The following is an 18,891-nucleotide window of genomic DNA, read 5'->3' on the forward strand; positions in this document are numbered from 1 at the left end:
TGAGATGTTTCACTTCCTGTACACGTAGTGCTTCGATGTGTTGAATTCAAGTGGATCACACAGACTCGTGCTGCACACGGCACTATCCAAATTGGTTTACGCTGTGAAGTGGGCCGTAAAGATATTTTATCCGTTCTGCACGGTTAGGTTGTGTAGCACTGCTCTGACACTGTTGAAGGGTTTGGATTCTCACATAAAATCACTGAACAGGAAATGATCACACATTGTAGGGAGAGAGAAATTACATGTTGCATATTCTTCAATGGCCTTGAAATTTTGCTTGGGCGGCCACTGAAAAATGTTCAACTAAACTATGATTTATGTCTGTAGGTAAAGTAAAAGAAAGTGAAATCTGATTTCGGGGCCACTTTAGAGGATTTATTTGTTCAAAGAACTAATCTTTAATTCCTCTTTGTATGTGTTCCTCCTCAATTGAACTGCTGTGTCTGATAGGAACTTGTTTTTTGCACTTGCAGGTCAGTGGTTTTGATCACCTCTAAAGGGAAACTTGTCACCAGAGGGCCATGGACCAAAATTCTCGAGACCCTCGGAGCAGATCAGACGGTGAAGTTGAAAGGTAATAAGATTCACAAATTCAGCTTTGTGATAGATGCCTCAGAGTATGAGTCCATAATGGCATTCACATTATTTATATATATATTTTTAAAGAAATTAATCAAGGCTGAATTAAATTAAGTCACAGTAAAGACATTTATAATGTTACAAAAGATTTCTATTTCAAAAATGGCTGCTGCAAATCCAGCTTTTTGAAGTCGGCATGAAATGGAAGTAGCTATAGTCTTTTCTTCCCTTATTGTGACCTATATCTCAAACAAGAAAAGATGTAGGGCGGGACTTGATTTTGTCCATGGGGAATTGATTGGATGGTTGTGGTTTGCTATTGGTGGATCTCATGTGAGTGACAGGTTGTCCCGCCCTCATGCCGGTAAATATTAAAGATTACAAAACACATTAATTTAAATAAAAATAAAAGAATAATAATTGTGCAAGAATAAATAATTTCTAATAAATAGTGCAATATTCCATAAAATAATAATTGTCAATTTGATTTCATGGTTACTTTAAAATATATTCAAATAGAGAAAATAAGTTATTTTAAATTGTAACAATATTTCACAATATTACTGTTTTAAACTGTATTTTTGATCAAATAAATGCAGCCTTGGTGAGCGGAAGAGACTTCTTTTTTTCTTAACTTTTGAACAAAGTGTCTCAGATACTGGTTCACGCATATTTTTAGTTTTATCCCAATGGTATTTGGGATTCTTTATGTTAAATTTCCACCAGTCAAAAAGTGAAGCCCTCAGACAATGAAAGAAAAAGCACGTCAACGTGTGTGAAGAGAAGCTGTTTTCTGGGCTGGACACACACACACACACATACCAGAGCAGCAGGGTCCTTCCTCTCAACCCTCCCTTCACATATTATATTTATCATGTTGAATTGTCATTCCAGCAGGCAAAGCAACTATAGTTTACATTCCAAGTCCTTCCCACCGGCTCGTTTCATGAACATATTTCACAGGTCGCACGGCATGCCGAGTCTGTATTGAAATACAACACAAGATTTTATAATAATAATCATCTGACTCTACATTTGCTTGTTTATTTCATGGATACTAAATCAATAAATAGACATTAAATATAGATTTGACATTTATGTTATACATGAAACAGCACAGCTACCCTATCATTTAGTAAGATTTTCTTTTAAAGAAATTAATTATTTTATTCAGCAAGGACACATTCAATTGATCAAAAGTGACAGGAAGGACATTTATGATGTTACAAAAGATTTCTATTTCAAATATATGCAGATTGTTTGAACTTTCTATTCATTAAAGAATCTTGCACAACACAATGTATCAGTTTTTTCACAAAAATATTAAGCAGAACAAATGTTTTCAACATTGATAAATGTTTCTTGAGCATAAAATCATCATATTAGAATGATTTCTGAAGGATCATGTGACACTGAAGACTGGAGTAATTCAGCTCTTCATCACAGAAATAAATAGCATGTTAAAATATATTCAAATAGAAAAGTTATTAAGTAAATTGTAATAATATTTCACTATATTACTGTTTTATTGTATTTTTGATCAAATAAGTGCAGCCTTGGTGAGCATGTTTTTGAAGACTTCTTTTAAAAACATTTGAAAAATCGTACCTATCCCAAACTTTTTAACGGTAGGATATCTTTTTCCAGGGATGACAGTCAATCATACAGTAATAGCCTCATTATACAACAATATTTGACCGTAAAATGTTGCAACTACCAATCAGAATCAAATATTTTAAGATGCCTTTTTAAAATAACCACAACATCAAAGACCATATAATTAAGTGTTTGACAAATTTCACAGTTTGGCAAATGTTAGTGCATAGCAAAAACTCAAACGGGCCAAAATGTTTGTCATAAATGAGGTCCAACAGCTCTAATTTTGATGTGTTTTTCCCCCAGATAAACTTGCTTTTGTGGGCTTCAAAGGCTCCTTCCGGCCAGACTGGGTGAGGATGAGTGTTGATGAAGAGCGAGCCAAAATCCATCAAGTGCTGCCCATCCCTGTGATTAAGATGGTAAAGCTATGAACAACAGCGACACACAGCAGGACATCTCAGACTCGCAGTAGAACCACTGCCAGCTACGCCCGCACGCCAGGACTACTGAACCTAAACCACCAATCAGAACCGAGCATGTGTGTATGTTACCTAGTAACCCCTCCAAGCCGATTCCATTATATGTGACAACGTGGATTTGACAACGTGATTTTTTTGGATTGTGTCGTCAGTTGATTATACTTGAGTTTCAACGGGAGAAAAACAAGAACGAAAAAAAACTAAACGCAAACGTAACATTCCTTGTTTTTGTCCCTCTCGGTGATGTTTGCCTTCGTTCCAACCTATGTTTTTTCTAAATATGTAGAAAAAGATGTTTCAGATTGTAAATGTTGTGAGGTTTCCTCATTTTAATTGTCACGCACAAGAGTTGGTTTCGTTTGTGACGAACAAGAGAGCCAGCAAAAAATGGAACAGGTCACGCAAAAATGAAAATTTCGCTCATTTACTTATGCATCATGTCGTACGATGGAACAAAAAAACAAGAATTTTTGACCGAAAATTTGCTCAAAAGCACTATAAAAGAAGTCAATATTTTTATGTGATAAGCGGCACGGGTTCTCGTGTGCATTAAAAATGTAAACTTTTCCATGGAAACCCAAAAATATCCATAGATATTTGAGACGGAAAAAAAATATGGCGGAATTCTCATTTTCCAGTGAACTGTTCCTTTAAATCGAATAGTCAAGAATGGATTTGAATCTGAGCATTAGTAGATGTCAGTCTATCATAAAATGATCAAATCTGTGATGAATTGGCTTTTCTTCCATTTGGCAAGAAGTACGACAGTGTCCCTTTGCCGAAATAGCTGGTCTTTTTTCGGAGATTGTAATTTGTTAGTGTTTTTGTATGTTTTGTGTGTTTCTTAAAAAAATCCTGATTGATAACAGAGATATATTTTATACTTATTTATTGTACAGGCACTATTACACAAATCCAGAAGGGACATCTTTTAAGGGACTTTTAAGTTGTAATGTAATTCTGTCCTCTCTGTAAAAACTAAAACTTTAAGTACAATTTTCACTTTAGTGTATAATTCAAATATACATTACATTAACTTTAAGTTGTATATGGATGTGATGTAAATGTGAATAATTTCCGAGTAATAAAAAGGTATTACTTTAGATAAGAAAAAAAATGTAAAGACTTTTGTACAGAAATAAATCTTTTTTCCTCACATCTTGGGAGTGATGCTGTGTGTGCCCTTAAAACACATCTTTGATCACCAAAATTACATATTTAAAGGTGATGTAAGTTTTTGGCTGTACTGAAGCATAAAAATGGAAGATATAAGTTCGCATACTTGTTTCTCTGAAAAACAATGCTACAGTCAATTTTTCTACTTGTCGCAATGTCTGTTTTTGTTTAGGTCTGTGCGATACCGCACGTTGCCAATTTACCCAATAGTATTTTGACACCACAGATTCCCAGTTGGCGGAAAACAGCAATGCATGAATATGCAAATTATCCCCGCCTCCACTCACTCACACCAGCTCAGAGATCCACTCGCTCAACTTTTACTCAAGTTACTGTAGTAAACGTTGCACAAAGGTATCACTCTTTACAACGCCGGACACAACGCTAATTAATATGATTAGCATTTTGCTTGACTACATTATCAAACAGCTTACAATGAGTCACTAATGCATAATTCACCCGCTATATTGCAAAATGTACTTAGAATTTTTCATATCAACAGAAAAATATACCGGAATGGCTCTTATTGAGACTCCTCTTCTTCTCAGTTAATGATATGCTAAAGTCGGCCACACGTTGACGTGATTGGTTACAAGGCGGTTTGTGACGTCAGCAACACCAGCGATTTCAAACCGCGCAATAGTGTTGACTTATGAATTTGCACATGGTTTGTCTGAAAGCTTATTAAAAGCCACATAGACATGTAAACAACGTCAAAAACTTGATTTTCCCCTCATATAATATAATCGCCTGCATTAAGATGTTGCTATACACAAAGTGATGCTGGAATGTGTCTCCAGCTCAGCTGACACTATAAACCAAGCTCGTGCTGATTGATGGTATGTATCTAGGGTTTTCTTCTAGGGGTGTGGGACCATGAAGACTTTCTTCAGCAGATGGTGGAAATATGACCATGGAGGCCATACCGGACAAGGGTGGGTCCTGCATTCTGAACATACATGAATGTACACCAATGGTCTGGACTTGTTTGCGGAGTAAAGCATGCTGAAGCGGTCGATGGTCAGCGTTACTTCAAAGATGAGAAAACTACATTGGCTTTCTTGAATGTCATCATGGGTTGCTGGCAGCGAGTTCTGTGTTTTGTGGAATTCTTCTTATTTGACCTCATTGCAGCTCATCAGTCGGGTCCAAAGCCATTAAGAATGCGGTCAATGCGGCTCCCTTTCTCACATGACAAATAGATGACACTGATTTAACAGTCATGCTCTGCTGTCAAATGTTGATGGGAATGAGGTTATCCAGGACCGGTTTTGTTTTGGTTTGTTTTTGACAATGCTGGTCATCTCAAACGGCATGTCCACAAATTGGCCATGCAAAAATGGGGGGGGGGGGGGGGTAGGTTTTTCATCAGTCTCCTAGTAACCAAATTATAGTAAGGGTAACACTTTACAATAAGGTCCATTTGTTAACATGAACTAATAATGAACTGCACTTTTAAAGCATTTATTTATCTTTGTTGTTAATTTCGACATTTACTAATGCTTTATTCAATTTTGTTAATGCACTGTAAACTAAAATGAACAAACCATGAACAGCTGGATTTTTATTAACTAACATTAACAAAGATGAACTAATGCTGAACAGAGGTGTTGTTCATGGTTAGTTCATGTTAACTAATACAATCTTATTGTAAAGTGTTACCATAGTAAGGCACCTGATAGTATTATTAATAGCATGTTTAAGGAAGAATTGATCACTGGATTTGTCTGCTTTTGTTTGGTTTGTGGCTTTGAATTAGTGTAATGTGGGACACTGACTAATATAATGACACCTAAGCTCCAGAGCATGTATCTTTTTTTATTTTTTTTTTATTTTTTATTTTTTTACAGCATTAAAGTGAATATGGTGTTGAATTCAAGTAGAGGTGTCAAGGGATTGAAATCATGCGACTTTGCAGAAGCGATGTCATGGGCGGGAAAATTTTCAAACAAGAAGCAATTCTTGTGAAGTCCTCTCAAATGATAATGACAGGATTTAGACTAAATTAATGTTAAGGAAATAAATATCTTATGAATAACACAATGTTCTAAAATGTTTTCGATTTATGTTTGTGATGTATTTCACAACAAATATTGTGAAAATGTGTTTGAAATGTGCGTTTGAAGCTATTTTTGTCGTCCCACTTTAGAAAAGGTGGTCATATACATTATGTTATACATGCATTTTTTGTTAAAGTTTTGGGCTTATAATGCAGAATTATTATTTGTTTTCAGATCAGGATTCAAATATTCTCATGATTAGCCAATTAGCTAGCTTAGAAATTAGTTAACTACACTGTAAAATCTAATTATTTAGACTTACTCAAAAAAAGCATGCATACCGATTAATTAATATAGTTAATTATTCAGTCAGAAGCTAGGTCAACTTTTAAAAGCAACCTATTTATTACTTGTCTTCCTTTGAAACCAAATAACTGTGATTTATTGTTGCATCGCTGCATCAATAGGAAGATAATTATAATATTATGAATGTTCCAAGTGCCCAACCAACGTGAACACTGATCACCATAATGGTGAGAATCTTCTTTTTTTTTGGTTGACAAAATGGCACTCAAATCAATCCATTAATCTTAACTTGGGTTTTCTGAGTAAACAATGCATAGTATGTGAATAGTACAGATTACTAGATTTTTACAATTAAGTTAAGACATGAAGTAAAGTTAAAGGGTTAGTTCACCCAAAAAATGAAAATAATGTAATTTATTACTCAGCCTCATGCCGTTCCACACCCGTAAGACCTCCGTTCATCTTCGGAACACAAATTAAGATATTTTTGTTGAAATCTGAAGCCTCAGTGAGGCCTCCATAGAGAGCAAAGCAATTTACACTCTCAAGATCCATTAATGTACTAAAAACATATTTAAATCAGTCCATGTGAGTACAGTGGTTCAATATTGATATTATAAAGCGGCGATAATATTTTTGGTGCACCCAAAAAAACGAAATAACGACTTATATAGTGATAACCGATTTAAAAAAACTGCTGTATGAAGCTTCGGAGCGTATCGAATCAGCGAGTCGATTCAGTGGTTTGGAGCACCAAAGTCACGTGATTTCAGCAGTTTGGCGGTTTGACACGCGATCTGAATCATGAAACGACTCGCTGATTCGATACACTCCGGAGCTTCATGAAGCAGTGTTTTGAAATCGGTTATCACTATACAAGTCGTTATTTAGTTTTTTTTGGCGCATCAAAAATATTCTTGTCGCTTTATAATATTAATATTGAACCACTGTACTCACATGAACTGATTTAAATATGTTTTTAGTACATTAATGAATCTTGAGAACGTAAATTCGATTGCTGCCTATGAAGGCCTCGCCTTCGGATTTCAACAAAAATATCTTCATTTGTGTTCCGAAGATGAACAAAGGTCTTACGGGTGTGGAACGGCATGAGGGCGAGTAATAAATGACATTATTTTCATTTTTGGGTGAACCCTTTAACTCATAAGTGTTAGTTAGAATCACTGTTGGATTTTACAGTGTAGCTATTCAGCAATATTATTGACACTATTGGATGATAAGTAAACTTGAACTGAATTGAGTTAAATAATGAGTTTATCTTATCATCAATGTTTTCTGCTTTATATAACACTATTATAATATTATTTAAAAAAATTATATATTATTATATAAAACTATTTCTAAGACAAAAAAGTGTCCGAGATTTAAGAGGTAACTGTCTCAGATTAGAAAATCCATAAATTCTTAAATGATTTAGCACAAGGGACACAAATCTAGGTGCCATTTTCCCTTGGAGTACAATATATGAAAACTATCCTCTATAAGATAACATTTTGGAGATATGTAGATTTCATAATGATAGAAGGTGTTGATATATTATTTTGGCTTCATGTGGAAATATGCAACAAAATTCAGAATTGCAAAAAGTGTCCTACATTACCCTATAAGCTACCCAATAATAAAAATGCAATTATAACTTCAACATCATCACAATCAAACAAATGCAGATTAAATACTATTATGGTTTCTTCTGGAAGACGACGACAGGATACAAAAGCTTGTAACAAGTTTGTATGTAAATCGTAAGTAAAAATCTGTTTGTTCATAAAGAAACTTTTCGTATGGAAAGTCATGGATTTCGCATTAGGGCCCTCCATTAGTCTGCCATAATGGATGATTGCACCAAAAAAAAAACATTTTTTATTTCAATTAGATCACATTTATCATTCAGTAAAGTGTTGAAAAGATCACAGCTTTCCACAAGGTGCACTTGCGTTTTCCCGGGTATCGTGGCATATGGTGCTTCAGAAGGGAACGAATGATCGATTACTCTATTAGCGCCTAATGTTGCTCTCTTTCAAACTGGGGCAATGACTCTGCCGCTGCTAAATTCATTTTCTTTGCCAGAAGCAGTTTGACTGATTCCAGATCAGTTCGTTTTTGCCACATCCTCCAGATGCATTTCAACATCCTTCAGCAAGCTGTTATGTAAACCTTGAGATATATCAGATGAGTCATATTCTCTATTGCTGCTGAGCCAAGACAGAAATAATAGAATTTAAGAAACTGTAAGCAGCCAGTAAAGAAATGTTTTTGTCTAGACTGATGGGTTTAGGGAACCAAAAAACTGTTTTAGGCTTTAAGCGCATCACTTTTTCCGTATTTGAAAATGTGAACAGGAACATGGTCTGACACCCATGGTAAACTAAGTAACGCAAGCTACTAAATCAGATTATTTATCAAGTAACTAGTAAAGAATTACAACAATATCTGAGTTACTTTTTAGTAAAGCAAGTTACTTTGTTTTCCCATTTATTGCCTCACAGCTTTCCTGTCCCCATGTTGAGTGAAATCGGGAGTAAGTGCAGAGACGTTGTGTGTGAACATTATTGTAGGTCTAGACTAAATGTGAGCAGGCATTTACTCATCTCACTTGCACAAAAACAGATTCAGTATTCCTCAAAGTGAATTAAAACTGTGAAATGCAAACTATAATGCAAACCTGCAATAAATATGCTAAATAATACAAATATAATTTATGTATTTAATCTTACTTTATTAACCAATGTCTACGCTTCTAATCTTTGAAGATCCAATTCAACCATACGAATAAGCAAAAATTACTTTAGTTAAACATCACGTTTATTGTTTTTTTTTTTTTTTTGCAAAAGAGTGTTCTTTCTTTTCCTTTGCCTATTCTTCTGCAATCCAGAATGGCAGCAAAGCTGAGAGGTTTGTTTGAGCTGCGCCCTCTACTGTACAGACTTTTGGTGAGAAAGGGCCTTTATATTTGTCAAAAAAAGAACTTTTTTTTTTTATTATTAAAAAACAATCAAGCAAGCCCAGCCAAGGTGAGAAAAAGTAACACAGAAGTAACGTAACGCATTACTTAAAAAAAAAAACTGTAATTAGTAAAATAATATTAGGGAGTAAAACTATAATGTAATGCATTACTTTTAAAAATAACTTTCCCCAACACAATTCCTAGTTCTGTCATGAAATTCTAGATGGCGCAGGCTAACGCAAGCTGACGATATTTACCGCTTTTACTACTTGGCGCAAGCTGATTAGTTCATGTCGCATCTGCAGCCAATGAGCTTGCTGCTCAACATTTAAATGGATGGTTATCATTCACTATAGCAGTTTGCTGTGTGCTTTCATAGTTCCTCTAAAACCCTCCAGCTTCCCCAGCTCCACCTGTATTAGGGATGCACCGATGTATCAATTTTGATCAATTTACAACCATCGGCATATCGGCTATTGCATGAAAAAGGCCGATATAAGAAACCAATGGTTTATTAATGAACTGCGTGAAGGCACTGAGCTGTGTAATGTCTGCTGCATAATCCAAGATTATAATGGAATATTCCTGCTGCGCTGCTGTCTGTGTTTTAAAGAGCACCTATCATGGCATTTAAAATGTTCCAAATATTGTTTTAGAAGTCCCCAACAACAGTTTTGCATGCATGCAATGACAAAAAAGACTTTAGTTTTCTTATAATATGCATTTATTTTTACCTGTTTTGACAGCGATTCTCAAATGATTCCTTTAGTGATTCACTTTTCAAAACCCCGCCTTTACGTGACGCTAATCTGCGGTGATTGGTCCGATGACCCAGTCAGTTGTGATTGGTAGAGTCTGTGCAGATATTCTCGGAAACGGAACGCCCATCAAAGTCTTATAATGACAGTAATTTGTTAATGTGTCAGGAGTTATGAATATGAAAACCGCGTCGGTACTGTTTGATTGTAATATGAGCCTCAGCTGATCTCATTCATAAAAAAACTCCTCACGAAGACTCGCGACAAATCAACATCCCTCAGGGCTTTTAGTTCAAAAGTGTGCAGATGAGGAGACATATTGATAGATTCTCATATGTCTGTGTCAAATTTCTAAACAGAGGAGTATTTTTTATTAAATACTTCCTCAAAATGGGCAGAAATAGCCTAATCATGAGCGATTGTGTCTCTTATGTGTTGTTTTCAATTCATACTGGCAGCCGGAGGGCGCTCTGTGCACATGTAGTCCATATATGGTACAGACAGACGAAGAAGAACCATGTGCCATAATAAAAGTCCATAATAAAAGCTTCCTGAGATCGCGAAACATACATTTGACGACTAATAATAAACACTCAATCGCGACGATGTATGGTTTGTCTTCAAGCCACTTCAAATGTCTTCCAGTCTTCAAATGCTCATCCTTGGGCAGATGAAAAAAGTTTGCTTTTGAGTCGCACTTCAGAACACAGCGTCTCGTGGCCATGATGTTTTCTAGTTTTCACTGGCGTCTTGAAGCAATAAGTGGGCGTATCGTATTCAAATAACTTGACAAGTTGACGTCATCTAGTCAGAGAAAGCTTCGGTCTTCTAACGATTCTTAAAAATGACTCCGAGTCGACTCTTACTTTTGAAAGAAAATAACTATATATACGGTGCACTGTCATATTTCAAGCTATCACAGGATGTTTTTGTTCACTTAGATATATGTTACACACTACATGAAAGGTAAATTTCAAAATTCCATGATAGGTGCTCTTTAATGTTAATCAAACAACAAAAGACCAAAACCAAAAAAAGTTGCTCACTACTCTTGACTAAATAACTTGTAGGCTAACTTTCATAAGGATTAATTTCCCCTATGCGGACAACGCAGACGGAATCCAGTTATAAAAACGGAATTTACTGCAGTGGAATGCCACGGAATTTCACAAAGTTTTGATGAATAAATAAAACGTCAGTACACAAATCAAATAGCGATATATACTAGTGCCTGTGAGTATTAAGCCGCAAAAAGACTGTTTAAATATGAATCCTGCATGTTTCTGTGTGAATGAATGGAGCAGATGTGCGGATTCATTTACCTCATACTTCATGAGCATTTTAACGTTTCATTTGACAAAATCTATCGTCATATCATTAACACACACATGAACTCGAAGCTCTTCACGGTAACCGACAAAATAAAAGTTCAGTTTAACAAAGTAATTGTGACAGGATTCATGTTGTACAGAAGAGCTACGTCTCAATGTAATAATAATATATGCAGTTAATTTATAAAGTGAAGAATATGCAGTGTTATTTAACATTAAACCTACTTAAATAGCACTGTTTATTTCATATGTATATTGTTCTGTTGTATTTATGTTGGCCTGCTGAATGATAAATGGATCCAGTCAATGTTCATTAGAAATTATTTGATAATGCAGCAATAAACTAGCTAGTATGCTATAAGTTAATGTATGTTTTTTTTTTACTTTGCCGATTGAAAATATGATCAAAACACTCTATTTTAGTGACAAAATGTAAAATAAAAGGGCAAGTGACAAATATCGTTATCGGAATCGGCCAAACATTGTTCGTTAAAATCGGTATCGTCCCCCAAAAAATCCTATCGGTGCATCCCTAACCTGTATAGATCTGCTATGAGTAAATGATATAGGCTATTTGTGCAGCAGCAGTATGTCTTACAAACTCACAGCAGCATATCGGCGTATAAATTGGCAGTAGCAAATTACTGTACTTGCTCTGCAGTAGCAGCAATAATCTACAACAGCAATAATCAACAGCAGTAGCAATTCAGCAGCGGCGTAGCAGATCTATTCCGCATGGTCATTTCCATTTCCATGCTAAATATCTTGAGATTTGTCATGATAGAACTGTAAATAATCAATGCAATGCCCAGCATGTAATTATAAAATGGTTTATTCTTTGATTCAGACTGTGAAAAAATGAGGTGAGTGATTGTAAAACAAATCAAAGAAATTGAAACTACAGCGGATTCGACTGTAGTCAACCGTTAGTGACCTGTGCCTCAAAGTATGCTGGTAACACCTGTTCGAGAAATGCTTCTTCAGACCCATTAAGACGTTGTGTCTTTGAGGCTTGTGTATCAAAGCTCTTGCCTGCTTTTATTTGCTCGGTTGGCTGCTTTCTTGTCTCCTTTCTTCTTGGTCTCGTTTTGCTCATTACCCTTGGCATCTTTCTTGGCAGCCTTCCCAGGGTACACCTGTCCTTCCACGGTCACATCCTCACAGCGGTCCTGAGCGACCAGGAAGTCTTTAACCTCCCAGGCGTAGCTCCCGTCACGCAACATGAAGATGACACGGTTGGATCCCACCACAAATCTGATGAGAATAATCCAAAAAGTAACTTCAGTGATTGGTCACAGAGCGCCAAAGAGCATTTCAAGAGAAAGAGAAAGCTAGTTAGGAGAGATTTTAAATAAATCGATTCAAATCTACAAAATGCATCTTTGTTAAATACTTCAGTTGTTTCTAGCATAACAACATATGGGTTTCCACAAATATGAGATCTTTGAAAAAAAAAAAAAAACTCCTATAATGGTCTATGTCACGCTTACAGTTAAAATTTCACACCATACAGTGCAAATGCAAAAAAATTAAACCAAATGTTCCTTTCATTTTTTTTTCTTCGGTTATGTCATCAATGGATAATTACAATTTTCTCTCCTCCTTAAATTTGTACTTTTGCTACATTGTGACTTCAGAAATTATCATTTGAACAAATTAAATCTAACCTGAATTTTCTATTGTCCTTTTTTCTGTCTTGCAATTTGTGCTGTGGGCTGTACCACTAGCACAGGGGGGCTAACTGTTCTATACTGCATGGACGTCGAGGCAGGCTCGGACTGGCCATCGAGAGCATATCCTGGCAAGTGATTTTGCCCGCTGCCCAGTTCATTTGTATCTATTTATTTACTTGTTTGTTATTACTTTATATTGTTGCACTGCATGCTTATTACCTGATGCACCCAAATGATTTAGGAAAATGTTTGGTCGAGTTGCCAATGAATTAGCTCTACCTTACATTCTGGAATGAAAATGTTTAATTTACTGAAATAGATGAAATATCTACACCTGAAGTCACACAGATATGAAACTGTAATATAATTGCTTTGATATTGTCTGTTGTTGCACCACTTGGACACCCTGAAGAAACATTTAAAATGAACACTGTATAAATTTACACTTAAAATTCTGCATAGGAATACGGTTGATACTAGGGCTGGACGGTATATCGAGTTTGTACGAGATATCGATATAAATTTATAAACGATATAGGATGAGGCAATGCTTGATATTAAGGACTTCAGAATAACTCATAATATAGTTTCCGTATATATCAGATGCTCTGACAGACACTTGTGCTGTTTAATGCGTTTTTCTCGTCAAAATACATATGCTCCCCCAAATATTACACAATAATACACACAATATTACACTTTCGATGAAGACGTTAATTCAGTGTTCCTGAATTTATTGGATTGAGAATATGTATTACATACATTTAACATTTTAAAGGTGCACTATGTACATTTTAGAGGCATCTAGCATTGAGGTTGCGAATTGCCACCGCTCACCCCTCCCTTTCGAAGCACATAGAGAAGCTACGGTGGCCGACACAGGACAAAGATGTCGTCTTCTGAGACAGCAAAGAGTAGCTAACGCTCTGTAGAGCAGTTTGCCGTTTAGGGCTACTGTAGAAACATGACGGCGCAAAATAGCGACGTCACTGTAAGTGATGTATGGTGTATGGAGATAGAAATGGCTCATTCTAAGTTAATAAAAACATAACGGTTCATTATGTAAGGTCTTTATGTATACACCACTGAAAACATAGTTATGTATTTTATATTGCATTTCTGTCAATAGATCATCATAAATATTACACACTGCACCTTTAAAATTATCATAAAACTTGTCTTTGCTATGAAATAGATATTTTTCTGAATATGCCGTGTGCAATGCAAAGCATTTATTTATGTGGACGTTTGTTTGGGCTAGATTTTAAACATGAAATGCGTCTAATGTCAAAAATTAATTTACCGCAGTCCCACATTTAACAAACATTTATCAAAAGCCTAAAATCCAGTTATATGATGAGCAGTTTGGCATCTATGACAGGGGTTTAGATCAAGTTTAGACATTCGTCAGTTCTCTGTTGTCTTGCATGCATGTAGCTTTATTTGTTTATTTATTAGTTTTTCTTGTTAGTACAGTCATGCACAAATTAATTCCTAGTTCAGCATTTACATTTTACAAAGCAAATTTGGAGTTGACGTCAGTGTCACAATATTATTCAAACTGCCTTCAAATTACTGACAGTAGCAAAGTTTTTTTTATTATTATTATTTTTTTTTATAGCAACCGTCTTTATCAAAAGGTGATTTTTGAAGTAGGCTAAATTATGTCATGTAATATTTGGGGGAGCAGCATGCATTTTGACGAGAAAATGTAATTCAGGTGTCATGTAATGTGACTATATCAGCTTAAGCTTGAAGCACAAACATAAGCCCAGCCCTTCCCATAATTAAATAAAGACGACATTTGAATGTTTTCTACATCAGTAACCACATGCATTCTGTCGCTCATTGTGAAAAACTGCTTTAACGATAAGTTAAGACTGCTTTTTGACGCAGTTCGAGTCCCCTGACAAGTATGACTTTATTGGTGTTTTTGTTAAACAAACTTTTGCCATTGCAATTAATGAAATCTCTTTTTTTTAATCTTAACAATAATACATCATCACGTAGTGCAAATGTTTAATTGTAATGGACATATTGGCTTTTGGAACTGACGAACCGCTCCATGTGTTTATTCAGCGGTATGAAACTTTAGATCAGTTTTTTTTTTTTTTTTTTACTTATTAGAGGTGCAGAATGCCACACAGCAACTTTTCGGCATTGCAAATCGTAATCATTTCAAAGATTAAAAATCAAGCGCCTAACAATGAATATGATGTTTTTGTGGGCGAGTGCCACAATCCTGACTAAAATATACATACTGCTAAAATATTTGTTGTTGGATATTAAATGTGCCATATGTACAATTTTAAAGTGTATTTCTATGATAGCAGTAACTGTAAAGTGACTATTGAATGCGTTCCTCTTAACAGTTAACATTTAGTCTGTGCTTTTGTTTTCACTTATTTTTTATTTTAATTTAGGGTTCATTTAAAGGAAAACCCAGACTTTTTGGGACTTTAGCTTATTCACCGTATCCCCCAGAGTTAGATAAGTCCATACATACCATTCTCATCTCCGTGCGTGCCATAACTTTGTCTGACGCACCCACCGCTAGCCTAGCTTAGCACAAAGACGGGAGTTAAACGGCTCCAGCTAGCCTACTGCTCAATAAGTGACAAAATAATGCAGAGAGGCTAGCTGGAGCCGTTTACCTCCAGTCTTTGTGCTAAGCTAGGCTAGCGGTGGGTGCGTCAGACAGAGTTATGGCACACACGGAGATGAGAATGGTATGTATGGACTTATCTAAGGGCGCTTTCACACCTACCTTGTTTGGTCTGGATTTTCTGACTTTTCAGTTTGGTCCGAATCAAAATTACAGGTGTGAAACCTCCCCCGTACCACGCTCCCGACCAAACAGACTAAATCTCCGGATCAAACTGAACAAAGGTTCGGTTCGTTTTTTAGTGTGAAAGCATTTTCTGTATGGTTCGTACTTTCAGACCATTTACAGGAAGTTCCTGTTTATTTTTAATATTATAATGTTATTTTTACATTTCATCTAGGCTACATTGATTATGAAAAGTGAAAAGGACCTTGGCGCAGACTTTCAAGTGTGAAAACGCCCTAACTCTCTGGGATACGGTGAATAAGCTAAAATCCCAAAAAGTCGGCGTGTTCCTTTAAGGTTAATTGTAATGTTGTTACAATGTTAGAATGTAATATGATTTTAACCCTTTTTTTGCACATAATATATAGCATAAGTTACATTGACTATATTTGTTTTCTTAGCCTTCAATATTAACATTGTTTGTAGAACTACAGAGCCCCTTAGGTGACATGGTGACATCGCAAAACTGTTGTGTTCTTTGCAAGTGAACACAAAGTTTCTGGGGGAACGCAAAACATTTGCAAGAGAATGCAAAAGCATTGCCAAATAATTGTTCCTCCCATCCCTTTAAGGGCTCTGTATAGAACATTGGCCAAGATGTGAAATAACAAAAAAAATTGGGGCTTTTTTTCATCCAAATAGAAAAAAAGTAGAAAATACAGAGATTCACTATATTGCCAAAAGTTTTGTGACGTCTGCCTTTACATGCACATGAACTTTAATGACATCCCATTATTAATCCGAAGCATTTAATATGGAGTTGACCCACCCTTTGAAGCTATAACAGCTTCAACTCCTCTGGGAAGGCTTTCCACAAGTTTTAGGAGTGTGTTTATGGGAATTTTTGAACCAAAGAAAGTTTGTGCCGAGGAATAAACAACAAACCGGTCTCAAAAGATCTAAGTGTGCGTGTTGGGAAGTAGGAATGAAGGAGATCAGAAATATACAGGGAGGCAAGACTATGAAGTGCTTTGAACGTAAGGAGGAGTATCTTGTTTTGAATACGGAAGTAAACGGGTAGCCAGTGGAGTCTGCGTAGAATTGGAGTAATGTGGGAAGATTTTTTAGTATATGTGCTGTTGTTCCCAATTACTTCCACTTTGTTATAAAACAGTTGACTGTGGAATATTTAGTAGTGAGGACATTTCACGAATGGACTTATTGCAAAGGTTGCAACCCATCACAGTACCACGCTTGAATTCACTGAGCTCCTGAGAGAGACCCATTCTTTCACAAATGATTGTAGAAGCGTCTGCATGCCGAGGTGCTTGACTTTATACACCTGTGGCCGTGGAAGTGATTGGAACTGAATTCGATGATTTGGAGGGGTGTCCCAATACTTTTGGCAATATAGTGTGTATATACTCTGTATATCGCCATTCAGTCAAAAAATTCAGCCCTAGTTGTTACCTCTGAATATCAAAGTTGGCATTGAAGAGGCTTCCCTGCCACAGGCTGGTGATCTCTTCTGTCTCCTTCTCTGTCGGGTTTCCTGACACGGAGGCAAACACCATCAAGGTCTTTCCCTTCTTGGACATCTTTAAGAGCTCCTCTGGTTTGGACGCATCTATTTTAGAGAAGTCGATGGGTGGAGGAGACCTTTTGTGCTCCGGTAAATCGCCCTCTTCGATGTCATCATCTTTCTGTCATAAACGAAAAGATGTCAATGAGAAACACTGAAGAAAGAAAATATCTTTTTAAAATACCAAAAATTGAAGTTAGGGCTGGGAGTGGGCAATACAAATTAGGCAATACAATATTTCAACTAATTGAAATGTCAAGCAAGAAGGGAAAATGTGATGATATTAGAATGACATTTTATTTTCGACCTTGAAGCATTCAATATTTTATATTTATACTTTAAAGCTTTATTAATATAATATGGATAAGATAAAAAAAACATTACACATTTATAACTTTAAACTCTAAATATTTTATGTTTACTTATATTAATTATTTTCACATTTTAAATGCATGGTCCAGTGTAGATTCTGAATGCAAATATATGCAGGAAATATTGTATCTTTCATCTTTAACCTTTGCATGATATTTTGTATACTTTCATACATTGTTAATGATTGTGACACTACCTTGCTAAATTCTGTGAACCATGTTCTTTCAAAGGCAACCTTTGACTCAAGGAGTGTACCTATAAAATGTGTGAATCTGCTAAACTTTGCAATATATCCACCAATCACATTCCTTTTTCATTCACACACGTGTCTGACCGTCTCTATCTATCTGAAACACTCTTATGCAATATACATACAAATGTATATATATATATATTAATCGTGTTTGTACAAAGAAAGAGAAAATGCATAAAAAATAAGAAAATTGTGAGATAATTCCATGCTAATAGTTTACGTCAAAAAACTAGTTATGACAGTTATTGTTAATACAAATGTAGCAGTACTTCGACAAAAGTGTCGAGTTGACATTCAATACAGGCGAATAAAAATAAACTAAATGACTAAACGATGGTATTTTGGCGGTTACCATGGTATTTTATTGTAAGAGGCACATGACTGAAAGACTGCAGAAGGGTGGATGAGTTCGTTCATACCTCCCACTCCTCCAGCAGTCTGGCCATATCCGCGTCATTATAATCCCTTATGTCTTTCTTCTTCTTTTGTTTAGTTTCTGTACAATGAACCGATATGAATAATACGAGAAAAAGCAATGTTGATACAGTCCTGCTACTGACGGGAGACGCCATCTTTAAACCTGGAGCTCGCTGATTGGGTGAAATCCTTCCGCTAGTCATAGGCTACAGGAAGAGGGCGTGTTTGCCTGATCACGTGCCTGGGTTTTTTCCCCCCTCATTTATTTGTTGCAAGGAGAATATAACACAAAATACAATCATGTACATGCAAATTAAATACTTAAGTAACAATGTGTAAAACGAAAAAATTGTATGGGGACCAAAGACAAAATATAGACAAAGTCAATAAGTACATAATGAGATAAAATAATAATCACATTTATATTTAAATATATACATTTAAAAACCTTTTCACCTTCACCGTTCCAGGGCATATCTTATTAGATTTACATTATTATATGATAAAATAATGACATTCACTAACTCTATTTTAAGCTGTTTTATATTATCCACAATGAATTAGCATTTAGGGAAATACAGTCAGTAGCCTTATTACAAGACTGTTATGCTTCACTGATTATTCTGAA

The 18,891-nt window shown here is 35.7% G+C and overlaps 2 protein-coding genes across 2 annotated transcripts in view; one reads left to right on the plus strand and one right to left on the minus strand.

Moving 5' to 3' along the window:
• cemip (cell migration inducing hyaluronidase 1) overlaps window positions 1-3,817 on the plus strand; it is a gene marked incomplete at its 5' end in the record, with an annotated part of 78,934 nt that extends 75,117 nt beyond the window's left edge. Inside the window, 2 exon segments of the mRNA XM_079803938.1 lie at window positions 477-577; window positions 2,485-3,817. Coding sequence (XP_079660064.1) covers window positions 477-577; window positions 2,485-2,612 — 229 coding nt within the window. The 3' untranslated portion in view covers window positions 2,613-3,817.
• An 8,195-nt stretch (window positions 3,818-12,012) lies between these two features.
• On the minus strand, window positions 12,013-18,436 carry mesd (mesoderm development LRP chaperone). Its single transcript, XM_079843013.1, has 3 exons — window positions 18,266-18,436; window positions 17,110-17,342; window positions 12,013-12,450 (listed from the first exon to the last, which is right to left on the minus strand). Exons 1-3 carry the CDS (start codon window positions 18,416-18,418, stop codon window positions 12,216-12,218), a joined length of 621 nt encoding a protein of 206 aa, XP_079699139.1. The 5' UTR covers window positions 18,419-18,436; the 3' UTR covers window positions 12,013-12,215.
• Window positions 18,437-18,891: the final 455 nt, after the last annotated feature.

The sequence above is a fragment of the Gobio gobio genome (assembly GCF_949357685.1).
Source record: "Gobio gobio genome assembly, chromosome: 2".
Classification (NCBI taxonomy): Eukaryota; Metazoa; Chordata; class Actinopteri; order Cypriniformes; family Gobionidae; genus Gobio; species Gobio gobio.

Excerpts from the sequence above, each read along its gene's own strand:
- mesd (XM_079843013.1), bottom strand. The coding sequence starts at position 18,418 with ATGGCGTCTCCCGTCAGTAGCAGGACTGTATCAACATTGCTTTTTCTC. Across the intron at positions 17,343-18,265 it reads GACTGCTGGAGGAGTGGGAG|AAAGATGATGACATCGAAGA; the intron begins GTATGAACGAAC and ends CGTTTATGACAG. Across the intron at positions 12,451-17,109 it reads GCCAACTTTGATATTCAGAG|ATTTGTGGTGGGATCCAACC; the intron begins GTAACAACTAGG and ends TATTCTCATCAG.